Source organism: Vitis vinifera, chromosome 13 (assembly GCF_030704535.1).
Source record: "Vitis vinifera cultivar Pinot Noir 40024 chromosome 13, ASM3070453v1".
Classification (NCBI taxonomy): domain Eukaryota; kingdom Viridiplantae; phylum Streptophyta; class Magnoliopsida; order Vitales; family Vitaceae; genus Vitis; species Vitis vinifera.
Genome location: NC_081817.1, coordinates 23967824 through 23980577, shown reverse-complemented (window position 1 = coordinate 23980577; position 12754 = coordinate 23967824). Strand labels below are relative to the sequence as shown.

Below are 12754 nucleotides of genomic sequence, written 5' to 3'. Positions count from 1 at the left end.
CCCCAAGTAGAATAATAGCTCATGATTCAATGTGTAGATATATATAAGGAGTAGAGAAATATGAGATTTTTTTTGTCATTTATAATATTTTTATGGTACAATGAAATTATTCTCTCATCCATGGATATAAAAATAGTTAATTAAATCAATGTTAGAGCTTTTTCCAACACAACAAGTGATATCAAAGGTTTTTCCAAACATACAAAAAGTGGTATTGGAACTAGGTCATGGGGTTAAGGTATAGAAATGGAATGTTAAGGGAAGAGTTGTTAGTTATGTGATATTACGAGTCTATGACTCATTGAGAAAATGATAGCTAAAACAATGATCCCGGGATAGGTGTGTAAGGCAAGCCCAAAGTCCTCAAGACAGGTGTGTTATGGGATGGTCAGTCTCCGTTGTGATTGTTAAGACATACTATAGGTAAAAAGAGCCCTAGGATAGGTGTGTTGTGGGATAGTCAAGTCCCATCATGAGCCTTCAAATCGTTAAGCCTTGGAGTAAGTGTTAATTAAGGGGTGGTTATGGCATTTGGGCCTAATCAAATTGCTGTGTGAAAGCAGAAGAGAAGGCAACTGGCCCCTCTGCAACAACAGCTTGAGGAGTATAATAGAACAAGTCATAAACACTACACTACACCAACCTTTACTTGAAGTTGGAAAATAAATAAATCAATAGAAGTATATGATATGTAACTGAGAATAGCATACATATTCATGCTTGTGTACAATAGCAGAAACCAGAAAAACAAGTCCTGATAAGCACTGACCACCTTCATCATTCTTTTCTTCCTACCTGAAATAAGAAATTCCAAAAAGGAACCATCCACTTACAAAATTGGGGAACCCATATCGGGAATTGTCAAAAGGAAAAACAAAATAGATAATCACCTAAGATTGAGGTAAAAAACATACCATCACCATGTGAATTTGCTGCTTAATGTTCGGAAATTTTGGATTTCATATGTTTCTATTCTTCTTTATTTCTTTCCTTCCTGTATGTAGAGAGAAATTTCCACTCTTTATTTCGAAATGAACTCAGAATTTTGCCAATGAAAATGGGAGATGCACACTGTGAATAGGCAGTAGGCATACCTTGTTGAAGGAGGGAAAAACACAATGCAAACGACAAATGAGTCATTGAACGGCTTCCTTGATCTGAAACAAATAAGAACAAAACAGCTTAAGCAGGGGAAGAGGTTTTACACTCGGTTTTAGCCATAAGCCGGTGATGCTGTCAAAAGCCACCGCCCATCCAAGCCTTCAATAAACACATGGAAAATCGGATTAACAGGACAATATGAAACTGGGATTGAGTTGCAAATAGGCATACCTGAGTGAGTTTTTTTCCCTTTTTTTATACAGGGCGCAGAATTCATCTTGGGATGTTGTTAGCAATCCCTTATTTCAAGTCTTGATAGCGTTTCAGGCAGCCCAATGGACCGGAGCTTAGGGCATCTGTAGATGGATATCCTTTCAAGGGAAGAGAGGTTTTTGAGAGCCAGACAGGCCAGGGAATCCAGCTTACTGATAAAAAGTTTGCTCAGAGTTGTAGGAAGAAGACAGTCATCATCTGAAAGAGATGCCAGACTTGGACATACACCGGAAATGTACAGTGATGAAAGAGAAGTGAGCCTGTGGAGGCCCCATTCAGATAATGGCACCTTCAGATTCACACAATCTCTGATTGAGAGCGAAGTAAGGTTGGGGGCCAAACCGCATTCTGGAAATGACTCCAAGCCCTGACAATTCCTAATATTCAGTTCTTGAAGAGATAAAAGGTTCTGCATTTGATGAGGAAGGGACTTCAGGTTCTCACAGTTGTTAATATAAAGGTCTCTGAGATTGGGAGTGGGCAAGCCCCTTTCTGGAAAGGACACAAGACCTTGACAACCATATATATAGAGATACGTGAGACTGTGGAGGAATCCTGGAAGGATTTTCATGTTTGGATAATTGGAAATGGACAAATGTTCAAGTGCAGTATTGCTGTGCAGCATCTTCTCTGAAATTGGTTGAAATTGCCTGCAGTCCCATATCTCAAGCCGCTTAAGGGTGGAGGGTAGCTCGCCTGTTGGAAGGGATGGAAGGGATGAACATTTTCTGATCTCCAAGACTTCAAGACAACAAGAGTTGTTGCTAACCATAGAATTGTGGTGCATCATTCCCTCTGGCAGAGTCTGTAGATTTGCACAATCCTTGATCTTCAGTTGCTTAAGTGAGGCAGGCAGCTCACCTTCTGGAAAGCTAATGAGGCATGGGCAGTGTTCAATCTCCAAATATTCAAGGAAACCTGAGTTGTAATTATGAGGTAGTAACTTCAGAGTGTTGCATTTCTGCAGCACGAGACTTCTCAGCATCGGTGGCAAGCCCATCTCTGGAAATGACTCCAGTTTGGGGCAACTCTGTAATGACAACTCTTCAAGACATGTGAGACGTTGCAGACCATTAGGCAGCCTCTGCAGGTTAGCACAGTTTTCTATTTTCAAATGTTTGAGATTGCACGGCAGCCTTTGCTCCTCCAAGGATACAAGTCCATGGCACTGCCAGATATCTATACTTTCAAGACCCCGAAGGCATTCTAATCCAAATCTGTTCTCCCACAAAGATGTCATCTCCCCACATCCTCTTATCACCAGTTTTTGAAGGGCTGCTAACAACTGGGTAAATCCTTCCCTTAGACAAGTTAATCTGGAAATTCTCTGAATGTTTAGTGTAGTGAGGGAGCTCAGATCAACCCCGTTTCTCAACACAACCTCATTACATTCTACAACGTTTAAGCTACAAACATATGCGAGTCTTGGAAGTGCAGCCTTCAACTTTGGGCATTCAAAAATTTCGAGCTCTGCCAGAGAAGGTAGGCAATTGGGCAAGCTTCCAGTCAGTTTGGGACATTCCCTTATTCTAAGCTCTCGAAGGCAAGAAAATAATCCTTCACATTCCTCAACCATATCAGAAAAACACCAGTCTTCCCATTCTGGCATATCCTCAAACCTTAGAGACTCCAAGCATGGAAAAGGCTGGAAAAGAGAGACCTCCCCAAAAAATTCATCACCTATGGTTTTAACTTTACACATTCCTTGAATGCGCAAGGCTTTGAGTAGAGATAGTCGTCCAAGACACGGTAGCGATGTGCATTTTCCACAATTTTTAAGGGTCAGGGACTCCATTTTTGAGAATGAAGGATTCCCTATCCAGCTTGGGAATTTTGGTCCTCCATAGAACTCAACTGTGAGCTTTTTCAGATTTCTTTGAGGTTGCAGCAACTCGAGCACAAGCATTTCATTCAATTCATTTCGTGAATCATCAAAATCACCACTCCATCCCATTGTTAGTTCTTCAATGTGGCACTTATTCTTTAAACAAGCATCCACTGCATCTCGAGTATTTCTCGCATTATGCAATCCTTGAATGGAAAGTTCTCCTTGAAGATCCAACAAGTGCTTCAATTCTTGTATGCTCGACCCATTGCCTTTCCTCACAATAAACTTAGACAATGTTTGCAAATTTGTCAGGCTGCCCATTCGTGGGGGCATCTCTTGTAATTGACTTGTCCCAGCAATATCAAGATGTCGAAGGTTGATTAAATTTCCCATCCCCACAGGCATCTCAGTGAGACTCCAACAATCTCGTAATATTAAGGTTTGTAAATTATACAGATGACCTACTGAATTAGGTAACCTTTTAATTGAAGAGCGACATAGATTGAGATATCGTAGATGACTCAAATTATCAATTGAACTCGGTAGCTCACTCATCTTATAGCCACTTAAAGATAGTACCCGTAAGCATTTCATTTCCATTAAGAGGTCATGTGTCACCTTCGTAGTTATGAATGACAAACTTTTCATAAATGATACACTGATGGGTAAAGCTAGAAAAGTTCGAAGATACTTCCCTTTATCGACAACTTCAAATTTTTTGAAGATCTCATTGGCCTGACGAATGAATGACAAATGGCGAGCCTTTTGAAAAATATTTTCATTATTCTCCAACTTATCCTCCAAATTGAAACATACATTTCCGGCAATAGATTGAGCCAAATCATGGATGAGATCATGCATCATGAATCGCGGCATTATGTCACTTGATTGTTGAAAGAATGACCTTGATAACAACTCTGAGAAGTATTTGGAACCTAAGTCCTCCATTCGCTTCTTCCCTTTTGTTTGCTGCAGAAATCCTTCTCCCATCCATAAAAGGATTAATTCATCCTTTTTGAATTCATATCCCTTGGGAAAAATAGCGCAGTAAGCAAAGCACTGCTTCAGATGAGATGGGAGGTGATGATAGCTCAATTTGAGAGCTGGAAGAACACCACTTTTCTCTTCTGGTAGATCCCATATCTTACTCTTCAATATATCGTCCCATGCCTCATGGTTTAGTTCATTTCGCAAGATGCCTCCCAGGGCCTTTGCGACCAAAGGCAAGCCCCTGCATCTGTTCACCATTTCCTCTCCAATTATTTTCACGTGCGGATGAGCTTCAAAGTTCCTTGCTCCCAATGCATGCTGCGCAAACACAGCCCGACAATCATCATTTGACAGCTCCTGCAGGGGGTAAGGCGAAACCGTTCTGGTAAGTGACGCGACACCCATGTTGCGAGTAGTGATGATAACCTTACTGCCGGGTCCCCCTGCTCGTAAAGGGGTGCACAACCTATCCCATTTGTCATAGTTCTCGTTCCAGACATCATCTAGAACAAGAAGAAACTTCTTTCCAGACAATTTCTCTTTCAGCTTGACTTGAAGCAAGTTTAGATCATTGATCTCACGGGCATAAGAAGCAATTGACTGTAGAAGCGTTTTTGTTATCCTCAAAACATCAAAATCATCAGAAACACAAACCCAAGCCCTCAGATCAAAATGATTCTTCACTCTGTCGTCGTGGTAGGCAAGCTGGGCAAGGGTAGTTTTGCCGACACCTCCCATGCCGACTATAGGAATCACGCAGACTTCATTATCATTAACCAATTCATCCCTCAGCAACACTTCAAGTATCGCCTCTTTATCAGTTTCCCTGCCATAAACACGAGACTCAACCACCAGACAAGTTGTTTCAGGGACTCTTTTTCTCTTCCTGTTGGACCTCCCTTCAACATTCTCTCTCAAATCCAGGTCACCCTTTTGGGTAGAAATCTCATGTAATCTTGCAGTGATCTCCTCTATCTTAGACCCCATATTGAGATTATACACCAAAGCATTTGGATTGAAACGAGAAGACAAGGAGGAGATGAGGCTGCGTACCGTACTAGTACTTGGCTGAGGATCATCTGTGATCAGCTTACGCCGTAAAGCTTCGGTGGCGAAGTCGTCCAAGATGTCCTCAACATCATAGGCCAAGTCTCTGAGCTCGGCTAACCATATCTGCACGAACCGATTAGTCATCTGCTTCTCCTCAGCATCATGAAGCACTGCATGGATTTTCAGCAGTATTCCCTCCCACTTCTTGAGCTCGGCGTGGACTTATTCTTCGCGGGCGAACTTCCGGAGGTCGGGGCAGGCCAACATGTCGACCAGCTTCTGAATGGAAGCAGATAGAAAAGCCTCTCCAACAAAAGCCATGGTTAGTTACTTTGCAGAAATCAGTCCCAAATCGTACAACAGAACCAGAAGAAATGGTTTATGTTGTGCTAACTAATGGTCGTAGAAATTTTGAATATGGTTCCCAGGGATTCTGGAGCGTTCAACGGTGAGGGGCCCCTGAGTTGGAAATTTTCATGGGCTTCTCATTGAAGTAAAACCTCACAAAATGACAACTGTGTTGACTGCTTTGATTACCAGTTTCCATCAGCCTCCTTCAGACGAGACCTCTTCCTCCCTCATGTGTTAGGTATGAACTTCTTCCGCTGGTGCATAAGATTCTTCGATTATTATCAAATGGTAATTAAGAAAAATTCTTAATTTTTTTAATCTAAAATCCAACTTTCAAATAAAAAACTTTGAAATATTAAAAGGGAAAAAAAAAGCTTCTAATCTTTAAAAAAAAATAAAAATGACTTTCAAACACCATGAAGATTAATTTGAATCTTCTAACAATAAGTACAACAAACACAAATATAATCAATGGGACAAATATGGGTGAACCATTGAGCTTACAAGCGTGATGATATAATGACAGGATTAAACTTACATTTTATTCATAAAATTGGTGTCTATAAGATTTGTTGCGGTCAACTTTCTAGGACAAGGAGTCAAGTCAATGGAAGAAAAGGTCAAGGAGCCAAGTCAATGGAAGAAAATTGTGTTGTGAAGAAAACATTGTTCTTCCACTTTTAGAAAAAGTGGCCACATTTGAATTGGGTTTCGTGTACTATTTTTATACTTGTTGAAAAGACATCATTAATAAAATAATATAAAATATATATTTTTTGGTTTTATTATTTATATTTTAATCTTATTTATTTGTATCTTTGTACCTAAATTTTATTCATTTGTACTATTGTTCAACAATTTAGGGTTCTTCATTCATATTGAATGATGTAAATCTTTTATTTGATAGGCACCACCATGATACTTTAGAGTTTTCCTTTGATTTAATGGGTTTGAATATAAGAAAATTAGCATCAATCAATGATAGTTATCGAAGAAAAATTAAACAGTAAAGATGGGCTTTTCACCATATAAACAAATTGACTCTTAAACTATCGATTGATAGTTTGAAAAATAGAGTTGAGTAGGTAGAAGTACACTTTTATATGATATTTTGTGAATTTTTTAGGTTCTAATTTTAGTGAAAATAAAAAGAATGCTAGTAAATTTAAGAAAAAAACCCTTTTATATTTTGATAGTTAAGACTCATCAATAAACTTATGATTTGTGGTTTTTTTATATTGAAGCTACCCTAGTTTTTGTCATGAATAATAATTTGAAATTTTGATAAGTTTGTGGTAAAATTCAATTCAAATATTCCTTTAATGTATGTGTTTAGTTAGAATAGGAATTTGTTTTTATTAAGATTTTTAGTTTAAACTTTTATTTTGGACATTATTTAAATGTTAGATAAAATTAATTATTGTTTGACATTTTAAAGAATTTTTGAAGTTGTTTGGATGATAGCATAGTGGTTGGTATGTTAGTTAATTTTTTCTTTTTCTTTTTTTTTTTAAAAAGTGGAGTTTTAAGGATTATAAGATGTTTTACTATTCTGAACAGAAGTTTGGTCATTGATAACCTTAAATTACAAAGTGATTGTTTGAGTCATTTGCACTTTGAGTTTTTAGGCTTTAGGTGTGAAATAACCGTGACACCTTTGGAATGGATCTTGGGGCATGACATCAACCCCACAAACCACGTACTAACTTTTCTTCCCTTATTTTCAACTTAACATTTTTCAGTTTTGGTTTAACTTTTGGAAGTTATCTTTTTCCTCTATGAACAGCCTTTATAGCCTTAGAAACTTTTTGCTCTAAAAATCATGCAACAAAACAATAATTATTTCACACAATTGTAATTCTCTGTTTTTATAATATTAAAGAACTTTCCAATATCACAAAATCCTATACTACAAACACACAAATCCCAAATCCCTTAATTGTAACACCATAACTCAACTCCTTCTTTCTTGCTCCCCTCTAACTTGATATTAAAAAAAAAAAATTAAGAATTTAAATAAAAAAGGTGAGGTACAACTCAGCATAAAAGGGTTCAATTAAATAGGAGAGTTTGAAAAACTACAAAGTATTTTGCAACTCTCATCTAAGGACATGTGTCCATACCCTTCATTTATCCACCAAAGCTTTAAACCTAGATATTAATATCGGTCTACATGTTACGATATTACAATAGTCTTGATAGCCTGCAATTGTTTTTAGCCCAAACTAAGTTGAATGAGAATCTTGCAGACTATAATTTACAAGGGGAGAAATTAAAAAATCAATTTGGTGGGTCTATTCGTAGTACAAGTGTTGAGACAACCAAGATTTATGATACAAGTGTTGGTCTTAAAAGATTTTATAAGCTTGACTTCTCATTACGGGGAATACTTTCAAACCACCCAAGTTTGAAAAGGCCAAACTAGAAGAGACATCTGCTATGGTTGAATTTTGAATGTGATGCCTAAGGACAATAATCAAGAATAATGATCCTATCAAACCAGAGCCGGCAGTATGGCCAGAAGCTGTTGGAATAGCTCTAGGAGAGAAGCTGTTAGATTTTAGGTAAAGTAAGTCTCAAGGGAAAAGATTGTGTTAATCACATAAATTTGTGACAAAGACCTGTGATTTTATGTTGATGGGATTTTTGTACATGGTTCCTATGCATATTTGATGCTTTGAGTCTTATAAGTAAATATTTGAGAAATGATATCAAGTGCTAAATTAATTTGAGGGTCTGTTTGGTAGGGGACATGAAAATTCTTTTATGAGTTTTTGAGAATATAAGAAATGAAAATGGTGAAAGCATGCTGATAACATGCATTCCAATGTACAGCTGCTGAATATAGGTCCATTTTAGAAAATGTATGGAATTTAGGATGACATGTATTTCACTCCTTGGTAACAATCAAGGGGTGGTTATGGCATTTGGGCCTAATCAAATTGCTGTGTCAAAGCAGAAGAGAAGGCAGCTGGCCCCTCTACAACAACAGCTTGAGGAGTATAATAGAACAAGTCATAAACACTATAGTGACTAAGGATAGCATACATATTCATGCTTGTGTACAATAGCAGAAACCAGAAAAACCTAAAATGAAGATAGATATATGTAAATTTCAAAACCTAAAATATGACCAACATAAGTAACAAATTAATTGCTTATATTTAAATTAAACCTAAAGTATTACAAGTTTTAGCATGATGGTAAGGGGTTCCATTCTTACCAACTAATGACCCTCATGCTCGATATCTAGAAGTTTAGAGATATTAGGGATGATAAAAAATAAAAATAAAAATAAAAATAAAAAATAAAAGAAGAAGAAGAAGAAGAAGTTGGGTCAGATGGTCTCGTAGAGATCCAACCAAAATTGAATGAGATGAAGAATGATAATTGAGACCGAGGTCAAGAGAATTGAATAAACCTAAACCGGTATTTGTAGTAGAAAGAAAAAAGGATAAAATTATGAGTATAAAATTAAATTAATTTATATTTTAATAATAATTAATTAATTAATTGGATGATAAAATTCAAGATAATGGTCAAAATATTATTTTAATGAATATAAGATGATAAATATAATTTATATTTTTATAAATATTATAATTATGAGTAATATATCAATAATAATTATAATTATTTTTATGTATTGAATTTAATAAATAAAATTACTTAATTTTACAATACATATATTAATAATAATTTTATTATTGAAATATATTATTAGTTTAAATATTATTAAAAATAAGAAAACATGTAGCATAAAAATATTTTTTTCTTTAAAATTAATTTTTTGAAATCATTTCTTTAGAGATAAATTTTGCATATAATTTCTTTTTTAAAATAAAAAGAAATCTTTTCTTGAAGAAATGATTTCTGCTTTGATTTTTTTAAAGAACATTTAAAAATGGTCTCTTTAAAAGATGATTTTTGCCTAAATATATGAATTTTTAGAAATCGTCTTTATAAGAGCCGATTTTTGTTTCGAATCAAATAATATGATAAACTCTTTTTCCTAATCAGCAAAAACTATTAAAGATTCAGAAATATTTTCTTCACTACAATAGTTTACAAATTATTTTTTAAAATTGCGTACACTTATCAAACATATGCTTACAAGATGAAAAGTGAATGTGAGTTGTGAATATGCTTACAAGATGTCACATAATGTGAGGACATGATTGAAGGGGTTAGTGCTTCCACTTCTTTTCAGCAACTCCTTCAATCTCAACTTGTTATCACTCGAATAATCCTTTATCCATCCATCCTCAAGTAGATTTCTATAGTTGAGAATGGAAATCCTCCATTCGACTTTGAAAATTATTATTCCATCATAAAATAATAAAAATACAACTGTAAGATTCAAATGAAGATCAAGATAGCCCATTCCATTCCTTTGATTTTCAGGATCTCTATCATCTCATAACCTCCATTCCATCATCCTTTAAATTAGCCGCTTTTCCATATCCAAATATTTTCCTGAGGATTCAGCAACAAATGTTTCAATTTTATAATTCAAGAGCATTAATAAGATTGAGATGTCAAGGTTGACTAGGCTTCCAATCTCTTTCGAGAGCAAGCTATAACTCACATGAAAGTTGCTCTTCCACTCAGAATAAATGTTTTTCAGATGTTCTTGAAATTCTTATTCTTGTTGCACCATTTCTTCCTAATTATTTGAATTTTTCATTGAAAAAAAAAGGTGGACTCTAACACATTTCTTATGTAGCATAGGTGCTATATTGGATTTGAGTTGAATTTTTAGTAAATATATAATTATATGGTCGCTTCTATTATAATGAAAATTTTGTAATATTAGTACTAGTAAATTATAACAGATCCATCGATGTAAATGTAGTAGTAGCTTTGTGGAAGCATCTGCAATCAGAGTTGTTGAGGCCTCGTGTCCCTGATGATCCACGTAGTTGCCAAATGGATGGGCGCACGATCTCAACCAATATGAGTTCCTGGTTCACTCGTTCCTGCAAAAGACGTTCGGACAGGGTGTTCGGACGCACCCTCCGATGGTTTTGTTAGCCATGGTTCAGAGAGATAAATCAGTTGACCTTTTACTAGGTATAGCAAGCTTACCTTCCTCTTTGTGTGAAGGTTCATATATATAGTACCAGAAGCTTTGTATTCCTCTTTAATGGTAGGGAGATATTTTGACTTGTCATGATACCACTAGGTGGTGGCAGGGCCATCATCACCCTACGGGCGGCTGACAGAGATCGTGGGAGGCGCCGCGGCTGTCAGAGATCGTGGGAAGTGACTTGCCGTCACTTCATTCCTGTCCTTTCACTCTACAGGTGGCGGAACGTGGGCCATGGCAGGCTGTTATGATGACGTGCAAGACTTGCTTACTTCAGTCAATGATCCGGACAAACATATTCGGATAGTATATGTTAGTCGTCCGGATGCGATGTGGCGGTCGTCCGGATGTTATGTTTGTGAGTGTCGTGTGCCTCTCCTTGAGGGAGTCCAGATAGGAGAAGCGCGTCACGTGTACTCTTGGGGAAATCAGGATGAAGCTGATCCAGATAGAAATGCATGCCACGTGTTGTCAGGGGGAGGGGTCCCTACAAGAGTAGCTTGGATAAAATGAAGGAAAAGCACATAGCCAAGTATTTTTTGAACTATTTGATAAGACCCACAACTCCTCTTTAAGGTATTCCAATGACTAGGGAGCCGATGAGGCTCTTCTATCCGTTATGAGGCTTTGGAACTGAGGAGACCAACACTAATAGATGCACCAAAGGCAACCTGCAGATTATGGTTTTGTGGCATTGAGTGGGAGAGAAGAAATAATAGGGTGTAGTTAGAAGCCAATAGATGTAATCGTGTTCAACAAGCTTATAGCACTGACCAGGTCCACATGCTAAAGCTTCAAAAGCAATATATATATACCTATAGTTTTGTCTTACCTTAGCACTGGAACTCCAAAATTGCAACAAGATCTATTGAGCTTCTAGAAGGAGTAAGACCATGTTGTGGCCCCCCTCTTGGAGAATGTGTCCAAACATGAATGCCCTGAAATTTTGGAAAAAATCTTATTGTAAGCCAATGAACTATAAATGGACTCATCTTACTAAATGAAAACAAGTGTTTATAAGGATCCAATGAATAAAGGCAATATGTTCTTAATTACTCTATACAGAAGAGTCTAAAGCAAATAGATGATTCATAGTGTATATGTGGATCCCAAAAGGAAATAGAAAAGGAAAAAGATAAAAAGATAACTATCAAGGGAAGAGAATACATTGGAAAGTTGTACATCATCAAGAAAACTCATGACAGAACCCCCTTTGTTCTTATATGTTAAAGGAACCTCTTTCCCTTAAGAATTTCTTCTATTTCTTTTTTCTCCAACCATTCTAGACTAAAAACTTAAAATCATTGTCATCCACATAGTACTCTGGGTCTAAGCAACAACTCTTCTATGACAACCTGATAACAACTCCTTATAAAGTCTGAGGCATCATCCACAACACCCAAGATTGCCATTAACCTGCAGCCACCAAAAAATGCATCACCAACTAATCTACTGTTTTTTCCACCTATTTAATAATCTAATAGAAGCAATTTGGGAGGGGTCTTTCCTCTGTTCACCTTATTATCAGTAACAGTAACTCTATTTGAATGGGCTTTCCCCATGAGAATTGATACCTTACTTGACACCCTACTATCTTATGCTTCCTTCAAAGAAAAGCTCTCTCCGGCTCCACTCTGCATCTCATGACAAATTTCATTGGGTATGGATAGGATTCAATTTAGGATCCTATCACTGTACAAAACATCTGGCCGAAATCTAAGCTTGTTCTTATCACCTTAATCATGTGTGTGTTGTAGGTTTATCAAATTTTTTGACAACCATTTCCAATGTCTTTCTGCAAACTCACCAAATAACCTTTACCTCATTTTCCTCCAATACTTTCTTCTTACCATCTTCCTCCACAATGGGTTCCCACTGCAGATAAATCCATTTGCCTAATAAGGCCTCATTTAATGACCCCAACCTTCTCGTACTTGAACCCACTATGGTGAGAAAATCATCCACGATTCTAAGTATTAACTTATTTCCCATTCTTTGCCATGTGAAATCCCTCCACAAGCACTTTACAATTATTCCCAATCATTCCCAAACCCAGAGAAAGTTAAGGTCGA

General features: G+C 36.7%; 3 protein-coding genes across 3 annotated transcripts in view; all 3 read right to left on the bottom strand.

Moving 5' to 3' along the window:
* LOC100266976 (putative disease resistance RPP13-like protein 1) overlaps positions 1–11536 on the bottom strand; it is a 135757-nt gene extending 124221 nt beyond the window's left edge. Inside the window, exon 1 of the transcript XR_009467434.1 lies at positions 11515–11536. The gene's annotated coding sequence lies outside the window, so the exon portion shown is untranslated. The remainder of the gene's footprint in view (positions 1–11514) is intronic.
* LOC104877412 (putative disease resistance protein At3g14460) lies at positions 618–2787 on the bottom strand. Its single transcript, XM_059742256.1, has 4 exons — positions 1333–2787; positions 1095–1157; positions 915–994; positions 618–795 (listed from the first exon to the last, which is right to left on the bottom strand). Exon 1 carries the CDS (start codon positions 2612–2614, stop codon positions 1391–1393), a length of 1224 nt encoding a protein of 407 aa, XP_059598239.1. The 5' UTR covers positions 2615–2787; the 3' UTR covers positions 618–795; positions 915–994; positions 1095–1157; positions 1333–1390.
* LOC132254922 (putative disease resistance RPP13-like protein 1) lies at positions 1391–4930 on the bottom strand. The gene has a single exon (XM_059741988.1). It carries the CDS (start codon positions 4928–4930, stop codon positions 1391–1393), a length of 3540 nt encoding a protein of 1179 aa, XP_059597971.1.
* Positions 11537–12754: the final 1218 nt, after the last annotated feature.

Coding starts and splice junctions, on each gene's coding strand:
- LOC104877412 (XM_059742256.1), bottom strand. CDS start 2,614: ATGACATCTTTGTGGGAGAACAGATTTGGATTAGAATGCCTTCGGGGT.
- LOC132254922 (XM_059741988.1), bottom strand. CDS start 4,930: ATGGGAGGTGTCGGCAAAACTACCCTTGCCCAGCTTGCCTACCACGAC.